The sequence below is a fragment of the Emys orbicularis genome, chromosome 18 (genome assembly GCF_028017835.1).
Source record: "Emys orbicularis isolate rEmyOrb1 chromosome 18, rEmyOrb1.hap1, whole genome shotgun sequence".
Taxonomy (NCBI): domain Eukaryota; kingdom Metazoa; phylum Chordata; order Testudines; family Emydidae; genus Emys; species Emys orbicularis.
In genome coordinates this window covers 13,977,672-13,993,410 of record NC_088700.1, presented here as the reverse complement: position 1 = coordinate 13,993,410, position 15,739 = coordinate 13,977,672, and the positions used below count along the sequence as shown (strand labels likewise).

Genomic DNA, 15,739 nt, shown 5'->3' with positions numbered 1-15,739 from the left:
TTGGTTCAGACCACTCTCTGATGCGAGGAGCTGTGCCAAACTCTCGGCAGCTGGAGGGTAACTTTGCTGACACAAGAGGCCTTTGAGGCTGGTAGGTGGGCGCACCAAAGGGAGACAGTAGAGGGCATCCCCTCCCTCCTCACAAGCAGCCCTCAGAGTGGGAGCTGCCTTCGTTTCATGCTCTGGGCAATGGGAGGGGTGTCCGCTCTCTCGGGGACACAGCCGGTCTGCCATCTCCTCACTCAGCCTTAATAGGGGAAATGCAGCATTTCAGCCACTCTGGAGCGGTCACATGAAAGTTGGTGCAAATCTCTCCAAATCCTCTGCAAAGACCCTGCTTATCCTCCAGCAAACTAGTCACATTCCTGAGGGCTCTTCGCGCAGTGCCAGGAATTCACTCGGGAGATGCCTGGCTTTATGGAAGAGCGAGCCTCTTTCAGCAGGCTTCCTGTGGAGTTATTCAAAGAGGCAGGGCTGGAAATGCTTGGCTCAGGGGATGGGGATGCAGAGTTTTTCCATGGGACAGAGAGTCTTTACCTCTACACCAGCAGTTCAAATCCAACCCAGCTCAGTAGTGAATGGAAGTTGCCCCCAGCCGCTGTCTGTTTGGTGGCCTGTTATAGGAGCTGCTGTCTCAGGCCAGTTCCCAGTGGGTCAGTGTTCCCAGCCGCAGGCCCAGGGTTCCAAACTGGCTAGTGATTTTGGGTGCCCAGCTGGAGACACCGTAGTGGAGCCTCTAGAAGAATCAGGTCCCTTGGAGGGGTGGCCGGTTGGGTGCCAAAGTCAGGAGCTGCTCTTGAAAATCTTGACAGTGGCACTAGGTGGCAGGTTCATGAGGCAGAGATGATGGAGTCTGAGCTACGCGCCTGCTCCTGGAGGTGGTCCCCCCAGGTCAGGGCTGAGGCCGTGAGGGGGAACGGTAGCATTGCCATTGTTCATCACTAAGGGCGAAGACTCCAGGTCGTAGGACCATCAGTCCAGAACCTTTCGCCAGCACTGAACATTTTTTGAAGGCAGTTGTTCTTGACTTTCTCCATAATGAGACCCCACTCCCAGCTAGCAATATGGGAGAGGCTGGGTGGCTGCAGGCCATTAGGGCAGCCAAGACCAACTAACAGCCCCCAGGTTGGAAATCTACACAGCCAGAAGCAGGAAGTCCTTGGCTCTAGAATTGGCTCCTCATGTTAGTGTCCACGTTTGTTCAGCATCAGGGCACCAGCGAGGCCCCTCTGTTCACACAGGCATTGTCCTGAGCGTGGTGATGATGGGGGGGGGGGGGGGGAGAAGAAGGGGAGGCAATGAAGGAATTCGCTTTAGCCGATGTTGATTATTGTTGTTCTTGTTCGATTTGTTCGTGCACCCAGAGCCTCAGTGATGGGAGCGTTTTATAAATCATGAACTAACTAAAACAGAGACATGGGAATAAGCCATGTTGGGCCTTCAGCAGCCCCAGCTGCCAGGGTTCCGGTCCGGATTGAGCTTGTTCACCATGTGGGTCAGTTGTTTTTGGTGTGGCGTTGGACTGGGCTGGTTTGTATTTTGTCGGATGCTGGGTAGTCCATGATTCGCTTTGAATGGTTAGCGTGCGAGGTCACAGAGAGCCAGGGTGGGTATGTCACCCCCAGCTCCACACGTAGACCTCCCCTAACAGCTGTGGTGATAGGAGCTAGTGGAGTCAGCTACATACAGACAGAGCCATTGCAGAGATACACATGCACAGACAGGTAACTTACCGCTGTGCACCTTTCATCCTCACCAGGACGTAGTCACCTTGGACAGAGGGCCAGGTTGAGGCCTATGCACCTATTTAAACCCTAGCTTAAGGCCTTAAGTGGGACTAAAGTGATGCAAAGGCTTTGTGCTGGGCCCTCGCACAGGGGTGACTTTCCCTCACACCTGTCACCTACGTGCACTTATCCAAAGAGCCCCGTCTCATGTGGTTATTCATACAGTGGCACAGGTGTATATGGTGCTTTACAGGCAAATAAGACAAGATCCCTGTGCCCAGAACCTTCTCATCCAGATGAAAGTCAGTTGCATGCGCAGACAGCCTGATCCTCAGCCAGGCACCCAGCAGCCTTGAGTTCCACAGTGAGAATTTCACTGCCCCCAGGTGGGAACTGTTTGCTGCTGCCATTAGTCCTTTCTGACTGTCTGCAATACTCTTCCCCCCCCCCTTCTGGGAGTCAACACCCCCCTAAAGTCAGTGAGTCCTTGGCCCCTTTCAGGAGCTGGTGCTGCACATAGAAGATTAGGGTTGGAAGAGACCTCAGGAGGTCATCTAGTCCAACCCCCTGCTCAAAGCAGGACCAACACCAACTAAATCATCCCAGCCAAGGCTTTGTCAAGCTGGGCCTTAAAAACCTCTAAGGATGGAGATTCCACCACCTCCCTAGGTAACCCATTCCAGTGCTTCACCACCTTCCTAGTGAAATAGTGTTTCCTAATATCCAACCTAGATCTCCCCCATTGCAACTTGAGACCATTGCTCCTTGTTCTGTCATCTGCCACCACTGAGAACAGCCGAGCTCCATCCTCTTTGGAACCCCCCTTCAGGTAGTTGAAGGCTGCTATCAAATCTCCCCTCACTCTTCTCTTCTGCTAAATAAGCCCAGTTCCCTCAGCCTCCCCTCATCAGTCATATGCCCCAGCCCCCTGATCATTTCCGTTGCCGGGTATAATGCATTCTCCTGGCTGGAGTGTTACCAGCTGGGACAACTGGTGTTCTCTCATTCCAGCAAGAGAGCAGTGTCAATTCCAGGCAGAGAGATTCCCCTTTCTAGCTGCTAAGGGGTTAAAGGCATTGCCAGTCCAAATGACCGTAATAAACCTAACTGCATAGCCATGTCTTCTCCACCAGTGCGGGACATTGGTCTGCCTCCAGTGCGGGCTCCACTTAACCTAGACGCGCTGACTGCCTTTGGCTTGCTCTCCTGCTTCCCCATCATCACTCCCCCACCTCCTGTGACCAGATCAGATCCTTCAGTCCCAGCTTCTCCCTGCAGGTGTCACTGAAAGCAATGGTGCACTAGTACTGCCTGTGGGAGAGCACCCAGCTAATCAGGGTCACCAGCAGGAGTCGCTGTAGGGAATGTGGAGCTGCAGTAGTTGTGGGAGAGCTCCCAGCTCCAGCCTCTCTCAGAAAGAGGTATGACTGGGAACAGGGTAGCTGCGCTGGCCTGTTGGGAATCTGCATTGGTACAACCCTGATTCTCAGCCAGGGACTCAGATTTCTGTATGTCTGACTGTGGTGCAAGTAAAGTGATAAGCGAATAGAATGAACCAGCCCAGCTGTTCTGCAGCAACCAAGCGAAGAAAGAGAGAGAGAGAAAGAGACAGAGGAGGGAGCATGCACACCTCCCGGCTTACACCCTGCGAATGAAGGTGCAGGCACAGTTCAGTGCTAACAAGGCCTAGAGTTCCTAAGAGAATCGGCCAAGCTTGGCACTCACTGACTACAAGACCTGGCTAGGGCTGACTTTTCATCAGCTCTTAACCCCCGGTGGGTTTGCTCCTGCTACCACCAGAGCTGTTCTCACAGCCCAGTCCATTCACCAGCACCATGGAGAGCATCTGGACTGGGAAATGAAGCCTCAACAGGTCCTCCTGCAGCCAAGCAGAGCAAGGATGGAGCACTTAGACTGCAGCCCAGAACCCAGGTCTGCTTACTGAATCTATTTAGAGTCCAGGTTGCTGAAGTGAGAAAGCAGGCAGGCTGGGCAGTGTCCCTTGAGGAGCCCTGGGCATACAAAAGTGAGTGTGCCAGCGTCCCCGAGGGAGCTGAGTGCTTTATTTGCTGGCCCTGTTTGCTCTCATTCACAGTTTCGTTCTGATGAGGGAGCAGCTGCTGCCACTGGCTGATGCACTCCTGTGTGCAGCAGCAGCACAGAAATGACACAGTCAAGTAGCAAACCACATGCCACCTGGGCTAGTGTAAACGCCGGACAGCAGGGGGCCAGTGGAACAGGAGGTGGCTGGCATCTCATTGGACAGGCTGTGCCCGAATCTCCATTGCTTACACCCGGTGTGGTCACTAACACACGTGCAGAGTGCTACCGTCCTGGTCTGGCCCACTTTGAGCCCTGACTACTCCCCTTCCCATCCTGAGGAAGAGACAGGCCCCCCAAGGCCCAGGGGAATGGCTGGTACCGTGAAAAGAGGGAGTGCTGAAGGTCAGAATTGCAGGCCACAAACCAAATGTCACTCTGTATGCAATCTGATTTCACTCTGTATGCAATCCCAGGCTCTTCAGAGAGCTGCATGGTGGCACAGATCAGGTCCGACCCTAGAAAGGGAGGCAGATAAGAGATGAGAGATAGCTAGACATAGGCTATGTACCCATCAGCATAGGAGCTCAGTGCTGTACCAACCAGCGCTGCTTCCCCAGAGAGGAGCTGAGTCCTGCCAAAGCTCCAGCTCTGTCTAAGGAAAGCAACAAAATCCTTCAAGGAGGAGCAGGCTTTTCAGGAAGACGAATCACAATCAGATTCTTTCAGTTCAGCGTCTCTCTCTAAACCACCATCTGTTCCGTCCCTCGATCTCATTCAGGGTGAAAGAGGAGCCTGTGCTCTCCCCTTCCAGCAGTGAAGGGCTGGAAATGCCTATGGGAATGCGTGTGTGTCGCTGTCTCCATTATCAAACAAAGACGAGAAGGGAATTCAATTCCAGGTTCATGTGGCAGATTCCAAACACACACGCTGCACTCCACCATCGATGGCATTTTCACAAGTACGTGGCATTGTGCGCTATACTCCAGTCTGCTGAGACCTGGATCACCACAGCCAACCATTCACTCATAGCCCCTAGGATCCCGGGACTCTGCCCTGTGCTGCTCTTCCTGCCCCAGTTACCGCTTGCTTGAAAGGTGCACAGTATGGATGTGCCATGTCCCATGCTGGGGAGGAAGGACAGCCTCATGGGTAGGGCACTGGCTTGAGATGTGGAAGACCCAGATTCAATTCCCTGTTCCACCATGGACTTCCTGTCTTACCTCAGGCAAGTCACTGAGCCTCAGTTTCTCTTCTGAGAAATGGCATGATAAAGCTTCCCTACCTTACAGGAGTCCCAGAGAGGTGGTGGCACCACTGGGATAAAAGCACTGTCCATTGAAACATCACAGAACAAAACCCCTATGACTGAGTCAGCCACAGGTCCACAGACAGGTCCCACATTGTATCGGTTTCCTTTCTGATCTTCCCACACATGGTTGTGTGTGGAGCTGCCACTCTGGAGAAGTGTGTCTCTTCAGCAGCATTTGCTTTGTCCTTTCCTCAGGATGCGAGGGACTTGTTTGAATTAATTACATCAGAAAATGTACTGTTCATATGTTAACTGCAGCAGAAATACCTTTGTGTGTTAGCAGTTACCTAGCTCCTTCAAGGCAGCAATTAACACCTACTGTTAAATACCAAGCACTTCTGCACCACTGTTGCCCAGGTGCATCTGCTTCCTGGGACTTTGGGGATGGGGGCATGGTTGGCAATTGCATGGGTGGGGATTATTATATCTCCCTGCAGCATTTGGAGCTCCAGACGTTTGTAAGTAACTTGCAGGCTCATCCTTCTCCCCTATCCCCTCCCACACACCTGCCTTGTCTCACCCCCAAAGTTTTGATCAATCTGGGCCTCTAATCCTGCTCTGGTCCATCTAGTCTAATGCTGGCAGCGGCAAAACATAATCACTCAGGAGAAAGTGGAGAACCTCCCAGGACGCCCCACGCGTGGGTTACAGGATGGGTAGAGAATTCCTCCCATCCCTTGTGAGCTACCTTGTAGCCTAAGATTCGATTTCCCTTGGATAACCAAATGGGACTCCACGTTTGGCTTTCAATACAGGGCAGCTGACACTGATGGCAGCTGTGCAGAGGGGTGGCTTCCTGCTGGCTGGGACTTGTGCCTCTCCCAGGGCCAGGTCTCCTTTCTCCTGAGAAAGCCAAGAAACCTCCCATTAAAGAGTGAAGGGAAAAACAAACAAACAAAAGTCAGCCTAGTTTGGAGAGAACCAAAAGAGAGTGCATGGCTGTGCCTGGCCTGTGGGGCTAGGGAAGAAAAAACAATGGTACCAAATGGACCCTGGAGTTTGTTGAATTGAAGGGGATTGTGCTTGGCCTGGGGGAGGGTTTGGAATGCAGGGAAGTGTGAATGGGCCTGGGTGAGGGGGTGCTTGGGCTGGAGAGGGTTAAACAAGGTGTGAACCGGAGTCCCCTTCCTTCCCCCTGGGTTTAGTTACTCCTTTGATTAGAGAGTGTAAATGTGAGAAAACAGAGCTGGTGCCAATTAAAGCTGGCTCCCTTCTCAGAGCTTGTCCCCTGTGAACCAGCCCTTCTTGGAGGCTTGTTAGCACAGCCAATGTGGGAGACTATCCTGCATGGGGCAGCTGGGCCTCCTGGCTGTAACAGGGGGACTGGCAGATCTGGATCAGGTGCCCTGTGGAGAGGCAAAGATGCCCTGCAATGTGATTGGCTAGAGAGCCGGGTGGGATAACCGGGTGGGAAGACACCTGGAGGCAGGGATGGGCTGGCAGGCTGTCAAAATGATGGGGGGGGGGGGGGGAAGAGAGCCTGCTTGCTGCGCCCCCACCACCCCACGGGGCACCCGCCCCCCCCCGGAGCCTGCCAGCCCCCCACCATCCCCACGGGGCACCCGGCCCCCCCTGGAGTGTAGGGTGGGGGCAGGCAGGCTCTAGGGGGGGCTGGGTGCCCCGTGGGGGGTGGGCTGGCAGGCTTGGGGGGGCGGGCGCCCCGTGGGGGTGGGAGGGCTGGCAGGCTGCGGGGGGACTGGCAAGCTCCGGGGGGGCGGGGCCGGGCGCCCCGTGGTGGGGGGTCCCAGCCGGCGTTAGCAGGGCCGGGGCCCCACCGTGCCACGCTCCCCGCGGGCTCCGGGCTGGGTGGGGGCGGGCCGGGGGCGGGGCCGAGCCCGAGCCCCGCCCCCAGCCTGACAAGGGATGAGGTAATCGGGGAAGCGGCTGAAATTGAAGCCCGGCCGCGGCGGTTGCAGGAGGGAGCCGGGAGCGGCAGGTGCAGCGGGGGGCCGGTCCTGGCTGCAGCGCCGGGCCCCGGGGAGGCGCCATGACCGAGCGGTGCAGCCTCTGGAGCGCCCTGTCGGCGGCCGCCTGCTGCTTCTACCGGGGATCCTTCATGCAAGTGCAGGTGAGGGGCTGGGCACGGCCGGGGGACACCGGCTGGCTGCTGGGGGGCACGGGGCTGGGCATGGCGGGGGGCAGCTGGCAGCGTGGGACACCGGCTGGCTGCTGGGGGGCACGGGGCTGGGCATGGCGGGGGGCAGCTGGCAGCGTGGGACACTGGCTGGCTGCTGGGGGGCACGGGACTGGGCATGGCGGGGGGCAGCTGGCAGCACGGGACACTGGCTGGCTATTGGGGGGCACGGGGCTGGGCATGGCGGGGGGCAGCTGGCAGCGAGGGACACTGGCTGGCTATTGGGGGGCACGGGGCTGGGCATGGTGGGGGGCAGCTGTCAGCGCAGGACACTGGCTGGCTACTGGGGGGCACGGGGCTGGGCACTCACTGTTGGGGTCAGTGATGGAGCTGGGCACCCCCTCATGCAGACCCTGACATGCAGGGGGGGGCCAGAGGTCAATTCCACTAGCCACTCCAGACTGGGGGCTGCTCCTGGGGTGGGGGGTTGGAGCTAGGCATCCCTGTGGGGCAGGTGCTGAGCTGGGTGAAGGGGGGGTCCCCATCCCCAGCTCTGACTCACTGAGCAGGAGAGGTAGCACAGGTGTGGAGGGAAACAGTATGACTCAGGGTTTGGGGGGGGTGAATCACCCCTCTGCTTGGCTGGTCTCTGGGGTGCCATGGGGCAGGGAGCACCCCATGTCTCAGTGCCAGGGGGCCAGAGGCAGCCCCCTGGGCTGGACTTGGCAGCACGGGAAGAAAATGCAAGTGTAAGCAGGGATGGGGGAGGGGGCACTGAGCTGCTGTCCGCTGCAAGGTGAGGGAAAGTGGGTCAGTCACCCCCCACTAGGGTGACCAGACAGCAAGTGTGAAAAATCGGGACAGGAGGTTGGGGGTAATAGGAGCCTATATAAAAAAAACCCCCAAAATCAGGACTGTCCCTATAAAATCGGGACATCTGGTCACCCTACCCCCCACTGCCTGGCTGAACCTTGCTAGGCTGCTGCTTTGGGGAACATAGTTCTTGGGGCTTGATAGTCAACTCTTCCCCCCCTCCTCCCCAGCCTGTGTGTCAGCAACAGGGGGCCAGCTAGGTCTGTTCCCCCCTGGTGATGCAGATCTGCCCCCAGCTTCAGCACTTGTTGGCCACACTCAGCTCTGGAGAGCGACTGAGTCAGGCTAGTGCTAACCCCGTTGCAGCCACTTGCTCTGCAGAGCCCTGCTGAGCAATCGAGATGGGGCTGCAAAGGCTCACCTGGCACAACAAAGTCAGGTCAGGGACTGGGAGCTAAATCTAGCCCCCCTCTCCTGCTGCAGTTGCTGCCTTGTATGTGCTGCCCCCACCCCAGCTGGGGGAGCGGTGAGGATTCCCCCTGCTTTCAGACACAGCCAATCTGCTTTGTAGGCTCAGCAGCAGCTGCCTGCCACAGGGATGCAGCAGGGAAAGTAGCCAGGTCCTAATGCATGTGTGTGCCACTTGCTGGGTACCTGCACTGGCAGCAGGGTTGGCATTGGAGGGCTCCAGCGCCCTGAGAGAGCCTGGAGGGAGACTGGGGGGGGGGGGGAAGAAGAGGAAGATATTCCCTTTTGTCTGACAGGGGCTTTTTAAACACAATTTCATGAAAACTGAATCCGTTTGGTTGGGACTCAAAAACCAAAATCCCTTTGCCAATAGCATGGGGCCAGTTTTTTGGCAGTATTGCAGTTTTTCATTGTGGGTTGACAACAGCTGTAAGATTGGAATAATCATCCCTCCTTTCTCCCCCCCCCCCCCTTTGCCTTGTCTAGTTAGGCTGGACTGTGAACTCTCTGGAGCAAGGGCAGTCTCCCACTAGGGGCATGTACAGCACCTAGCATAACAGGGCCCTGACCTCAGCTGGACTACAAACACTACTGAGGAATACTCCACACTTGGTCCTGTTTTCAAGCAACCTTTCCCGTCGGCCGTTCTCTCTCCCCTCCCCCCTTCACCAAACAGGAGTAGCTGAATACAATCTAATCTGAGCACAGAACCCCCAGTTTCTAGGCTTTTGCAGTGAATATTTTTCCACACAGCCCAAAAAAGCAACAGAGTCTGAGCCTCATAAGAAAAGCCTCTTTGCCCCCTGCCTTTGTCACCTCCTTTCTGTCACTTGCTGCCCACCCCAACGCGTCTGACCATGCAACATGCTGGGCAGTCAGAGACGTAGGAAGAGCAAAGCTGACATGTAGTTACAGCAGTGTCGTCAATGTGCTGTGTTGAGGTTGGCGGGTGAGCAGATACAATCCAAAACCTAAGACACCCGAAGCAGACATGTATGATGCTTCTACCAGCTGTTACCCGTGCTCCACTACCACCATTGGCCCTGGGGGGAGAGGGGGTGCCCTCTCCCCTGCAGCTCACTATGTGCAAGGGTGCCTTTAAATCCCTTCTTACAAAACACACTTCTTCCAGAAAGCCTTTTGGTGAGAACCCACCCAGCATCAGCTAGAGACTTACACCAAAAAGTCTCTATGGTTTGAAGTTCAGCTGCTTGGCCTATGCTACTGCGTTGGCTGGGCCTGACTTCAGCTAAAGGATGCTTGGGGGTCAAGGAGCCAGGGCCCGGTTCTTACCACCTTACACCTGGTGTCACCACTTACACTTGTGCAGAGCAGGTGTGAAATGCTAGCTGTGTTGGTGCTGGGGCGGTAGCAAGCAGTGGAGAAGCAGGTCCCTTCAGTATCTGTTTCCCATCACACCAAGGATACACCAGGTGTCTGGCAAATGACAGGAGTGGAACAATTCGGAGGAGAGTAATCTAGTACAGGATGGGTTAAAAAAAGGACAAACCCAAGAGCATGGTAGAAGGGATGACTTACCGCTGGCATGCCCCCTCCTGGCTGGGCATAGTGTAGCAGCATCTTCTCCTGTAGCAGCCCCTACTAACAGCCAGTCTGGCCCTGAGGTGGTCTACTTCTCAGGATTCAGCCCCCCAGCTGAGTCACATGATGTCTCACCCCTTCTAGGGTAATAGGGTAACAAACAAATGTCCAATCCCTCTGCCTGGTCTGCCACTCTTGAGTCTGAGCCCAGTAGGTTGTACACACTTTTCTTGGGCTTTGTACCACCTTACCAGGGGCTGGCAGGGGAATGCAGGCCCACCCTCCACACTAGGCTCCAGTCCAGGTACCCTAGGACAGGCAGTGAAGGGTCATTCCACCAGACTCCCTGCTACTACCTCCCTGGATGTATTCCTACCAAGCCTTTGTCCTCATCCTCCAGGAGCCTGATCTTACTGGTTTGGTCTCTCCCTGCTACTAAAAGAGTGGTTGCAGAGTTCCTCCCCCTTTATGTGCTACACTTCCTCTGTTTATAGCATCACACAGTCCCTCCCCACTGGGTTTCATCATTAATTAGGCCTGGCCAACCCTCCAGGTGCAACCAGGTGGGTTAATTGTGTGGACTTTCCGGTCCTCTTTAGTCCTTTCATCAGCTGTGTGGGGTAGGCACCATATCACAAGTCCACTGCTTATGTCCCAGGTAACTTGGAGCTCCTTAAATCAGGAGGACTCTCCAGACCTGTGAGGTATAGTCCTCTGAGCTTTAGTGATCCTGTCTGCACTGCCTGAGTGTAGGCAGAGAGCAGTCTAAAGCCCAAAAGCCCTATCAATGCAAGCACTGATCTCAGCCTAAAACCTGGGCAGGATTTTCTGGGGACAGCTTCTCTTTTGATTGTTGCAGAGCCTTGCTGAGGGAACATCCACAGGACATACAGCTCTGGCTCCTCAGTGCATGGGTTAAAGAAAGGGGCTTTAGGCACTCTGACCCAGCACTGCAAGAGTTAAACCAGCTACAGTCTCTCTTGCTGGGACACTGCAGGGGATGTGGCATTATGTCCCAGCAATGCAGGGTTAAAAGTGAGCCCCAAGTGCTCACCTGGCTCTGCCAGATCTTTATCTCCATCTATCTGTCCAAGCCCCCAGAGGGAACACGCACTGAACTCCACATGAATGACTGGAGCCTTTCCAGCTGACAACAGCATCTCTGCCCCTCCACCAATAGCAATGTACCGCCACCCAGCACTGGAAGCAATGACATCATTTCTGACCAATGGCAGCTCAGCAAAGGGATGCAGCTGCAGCCTTGGAGTGAGAGAACGAATATCTAGATAGATGGATGTGCATACTCATGCCCTGGCTGTGTCTACACTAGAGACTGAACCAGTAGCATAGTGCCCATCTAAGTACCAACACAGCAACATGTCCACCATAGCCATGCTGACTTGGCTTCAGCTTTGCCCCACATCCACACGACTATCTGCAGTTGCACTAACTGCTATTCCATAGTACAGCCCCCTAACATTTCAGAGCCCCCCCACCCCCCCATCCCACGCTCATGTTTCATTGTTCCAATGGAACACAGCTGCCGTGAGAGGTCATGTAGCCATGAGCAATTCCAAAAGAGGGCTTTGAATATCAGGACAGAGACCTTGAACTGGAGTCTGTCCTCAGTGGGGAGCCAGTGCAGAGAGTGGTCTACTTGAGTGATGTGTTCAGTGACCTATGTTGCTAAACAGACGGGCTGGTGCGTTCCGTACCAGTGGGCGCTCTTTCGGGATGCGTGGCTTCATTCCTAGATGGAATGGAGGAGTGAACTGTTGTTGGTTTTGGTATTAAAGACCAGTATGATTGATTGTGCTCATTACACAGGCTTTTCCCCCAGATTCTACTTTATTATACACAAACAAAAATTCAGGCCAGCTGCAATGGCAAACCAGAGTAACGCAGTTACACGAACAATGGTAACTGAATATTTTACAGGTGCATCTTGTCCATCTAACTGGGGATTCTAGTCCTCTTAGGTGACTGTGGCAGAGAGGTGCAATACCTGGAGTGAGGGCTATGAAGGAGCTGGAGAGTAGGAGGTGCTCCAAAGAGCACTATTAACCTGTATCTGGCAGGTGCAGGGGCCAGTTATTAGGTTCAATGTGATGCCTGAGTCCTTGAAAAACTCTCATTAGAATTGCCTGATCTCAGGTCTCCTTCCCCAATCATTCCACTTCTGCCTGAACCTGTCCAGTCTCTTAAAAGCAGGCATCATTTTTACCTCCTTCCATCATTCACTCCAAGACCCTTCTCATGTCCCTCTACGTGTCCCAAGTATTGGTTTTCCTTGCTTTTCCTGGTCCTTGGGCTTCTTAGCCGTTCCTCCATGGATCGCGTCCTCCGGCCCCACATCTGTAGCAGGTGCTACAAAGAAAAAGAAGTGGAGTTGACAGCATCCCTGTGCAGAGGGTTCCAGCAAGGGACTGTCAGGCAATTCTTGAGTTCATGAGGAAATTAGGGTTACTCACATGGATCATATCAAAGGAACCGCTCCCTGGATGGAGAGGCTAAAAGAAGTTCTGTGGGGTTTGATGGAAACATGCATTACTCCTGCAACTGATTTGCATTTTCAGACACAACTGCCGAGGATCTGGGGGCAAGGGGGAAATAAGGGCTAAGATTAATTCTCTCTGCTAGACTGATAAAAAGGTATCTTGTGCCTGACAGCAGGCGGACATGTGGCGTAAGCTAACTCTCATGGCCTGTACTAGTTGTACATAGAAAATATGCCCAGGATTGTCTTTCGTGCATTAGCTAGAAAGGATGAAATGGGACTGCAGGTGGGTAAGAGAAACGTGTCTCTTATTGCCATGTCTGGCCTAGGGCAGAAAGAGAAAATGGAGTGTAAGTGTCTTAGCTACAAGGCCCCCATGTAATTCCTTTCAATAAAATTCTCTGATTCTCAGCCTCTCTCTGCCCCTTCTAGTCCAGCCGAATGGCATGGCTCAGCCAGTCGCCGAACTGGGCATTCTCACCCTGGCTGGAAGCTGGCCTACTACTGCGGGGGATGCCAACCCTGGGGAACTAACCCGCTCATCCGGCTGATGGCATTCGGCAGCCGGTGCTGTGCTGCGCAGGGACGGGGGCGGATAGCAGAGGGGGAAGGAAGCAGGGAGAGGAGGACTCCCCCTGCCTTCTTCCAAGCAGTAATGGCAGCATTCCCAGGAACCTGGAAGACTGTCTCAGCCCCCATCAGGGCCGGCTCCAGGCACCAGCCCACCAAGCATGTGCTTGGGGCGGTGCCTGGAGGGGGGCGGCGCGGCGGGGCGCTCTGGTCCGAGAGCGGGGCCGCGACTGGGCTCGCCGCCCTCCCCCCGGCGCTCCTGCCGGTTGGGGAGAGCGGGGCCCCGGCTGGGCTCGCCGCCCTCCCCCCGGCGCTCCGGCTGGTTGGGGAGAGCGGAGAGCCCCATCCGGGCTCTCCGCCCTCCCCCCGGTGCTCTGGCCGCCGGGGAGAGCAGAGAGCCCCGGCCGGGCTCGGTGCCCTCCCCCCGGCGCTCCGGCCGGTCGGGGATTGCGGGCCCGCGGCCGGGCTCGGTGCCCTCCCCCCGGCGCTCCGGCCGGTCGGGGATTGCGGGCCTGCGGCCGGGCTCGGCGCCCTCCCCTGCCGCGCTGGGGGCGGGGTGGGGGGAGGCGGCGGGTGGCTTTTTTGCCTAGGGCGGCAAAAAAGCCAGAGCCGGCCCTGGCCCCCATATAGCTTGGGCAGAAGGTTCTCTTCCTCCTGCTGAGCCAGCATGGCTGCTGTGTTGGACTCCCCAAGCAGATCCTGGTAATGTCTGTGGCAGCTCCTACTATTGTCTAGTTCTGGCGTGACCGTTTCACCTCCTCCTTCCTCCCCACTGTGCTGTGAGTTGCCTCCCTGCTCTCTAGTAGCATACTGGGCTGCATGGAAGGGCAAGTGCCAAGAACTTGGTCCAGCTACTTCTGGAATAGGCATGTTCTTTACTCTGCACCAGATGTACTGTTATTGTCCTGGTCCCTGTGCTGGACCGTAAGTCTCTTGATCTCTTGGCATTGCTAACTGCTCTGGGTGCTGCCCTTCTCAGCTAGTCAACCAGAATGCCCGGTTACACACCAGAGTGTTCCTATGACAGCATTCAGCTGGCCTTGGATCTCCTCATCTTGCCAGCGCCTGCTTGTCGGCTCCTGGCCAGCTGGCAGCACGCTCATGGGAAGGCCTCCTCTGAGACGCGCTAGTGACTGAGGCGGAATCAAGCTGATTGCTGCTGAAGGAGTTGATTGCTGGGATAATGGCGCATAACTCCATGGTGTGGTCAGGGCTGGTTGTGCACATGGCTTCTGGCACACATGACCCTGTGCAGAAGGCAGACCAGACAGGCAATTTAAGCAGCGACAGGTGCACTGTGGGAGAAGGAGGGCTGCATGCACCAATGATGCTCTCACACCAGCAATCCCCATCCGTGCTGGCACTGCACACTGAAGGACCATGCGGGCTGATTCCAAGCATGTCTAATGCAGATGGTGCACTGCTAGCACGTCTGCACATGGATGTACAGCGCGTCACAGGCGTGCAAAGGGGACCAAGTGGTGGCTAATGCAGCACACTCTAGTGTAGACAAGGCCATCCAGGGACAGCTAGGGAATAAACAGTGCACAGCACAGGGCTGGAAAGCATGGCAGAGCCCCTGCAATGGTGGGATCTCTCCATCCAATCAGCAGGGCAGCTCAGGGTGCTCTCTGCTCTCCCCCCTCCCCAACCCTAATGCAAGGGTCTCCTGCTCATTCAACACTTTCCCTTTTTTCGGCTAGTTTAACACCTGGCCAACAGCACTAATGCTGTCCTGGCCTCTGGCCAAATCCAGTCTCGGGGACAGTGGGTGCTGCTTGGCTGGGCTTGTTTGGTTTTGTTATCCTGCATATTTGCATATGTGGATGGTGAGGATTTGGGGAAAGCCCACATGTACGATATTGGCTGGAACAGTCACTAATCCAGGGGGGAGGGGGAAACAAATCCAAGACTAATCTATTTATTGCGGGTGTAACATTGGAGGTCCTCAGGCTGACTAATGCCAGTTTCTTATCAAACAGACTGAAATAGACCAAACGTACTCCTCTCACTTATTCCTTGCTTTTAAAAAAAAGACTATTTCTGGATGATTGCTATTGAATACTGATATTATGGTAGCATCTTGCTGCCACCCAAGTTGGTGCCCCATCACACCAGGCGCTGCATCCCTGTGGCTTGTCTTCTGCCATGTGTAAGGGTACATCGGGGATGAGGCGGGTGGGGTGAATGAGGGGGAGATGGCTATCGCCTGCAGGGGGAACTGATGCACCGAGAGGTGAGATAGCGTGCTCCCACTCTATATGGGGTGAGCTGATTCTACAAGCCTAACGTACTGTGGTGTGGGTCCTGCTGTATTTCCAGGAGGAAGGGCAGGGGGGAAGCTTTCATTGCGTGGATGGAGTTGTGATGGGATCTCGGGGGCTCTGTTGCACGTGCCCACGCAGTCCATTGACTGTCTGTCTATTTAGGTTAGTGGCAAAGGTTAAAGAGCCTCCCAGAGTCTCTCTGGCGAGAATGAGGTGTGTGCCTGAGGGGGTTGGAGAGAGATCTCTGGAGCAAGCTAATGAGGAGAGGGAAGGGCCATTCTCCCAGCTAAATGATGCAATGACTAATTCTAGGCAGCAAACAGCTTTGAAAAAGCTCTTGCTGGCACTTTCTGACCCTCAGCAGCTCTTCCTCTTGTTCCTCTGTGCATGCTGAGCTGGGGTCACTCCCATACACCCCCCCAATTGCTC

General features: G+C 55.3%; 1 protein-coding gene across 3 annotated transcripts in view; it reads left to right on the top strand.

Moving 5' to 3' along the window:
- Positions 1 to 15,739, top strand: part of SH2D3C (SH2 domain containing 3C) — a 55,507-nt gene that overhangs the window by 18,767 nt on the left and 21,001 nt on the right. The window contains exon 1 of one of the 3 annotated variants that reach the window (XM_065418695.1): positions 7,067 to 7,141. The exons of 1 other annotated variant lie outside the window; for it this stretch is intronic. In XM_065418695.1, coding sequence (XP_065274767.1) covers positions 7,067 to 7,141 — 75 coding nt within the window. Of the gene's footprint in view, positions 1 to 7,066; positions 7,148 to 15,739 lie in introns of those variants that run through there. One more of the 3 variants, XM_065418694.1, reaches the window with a different exon arrangement.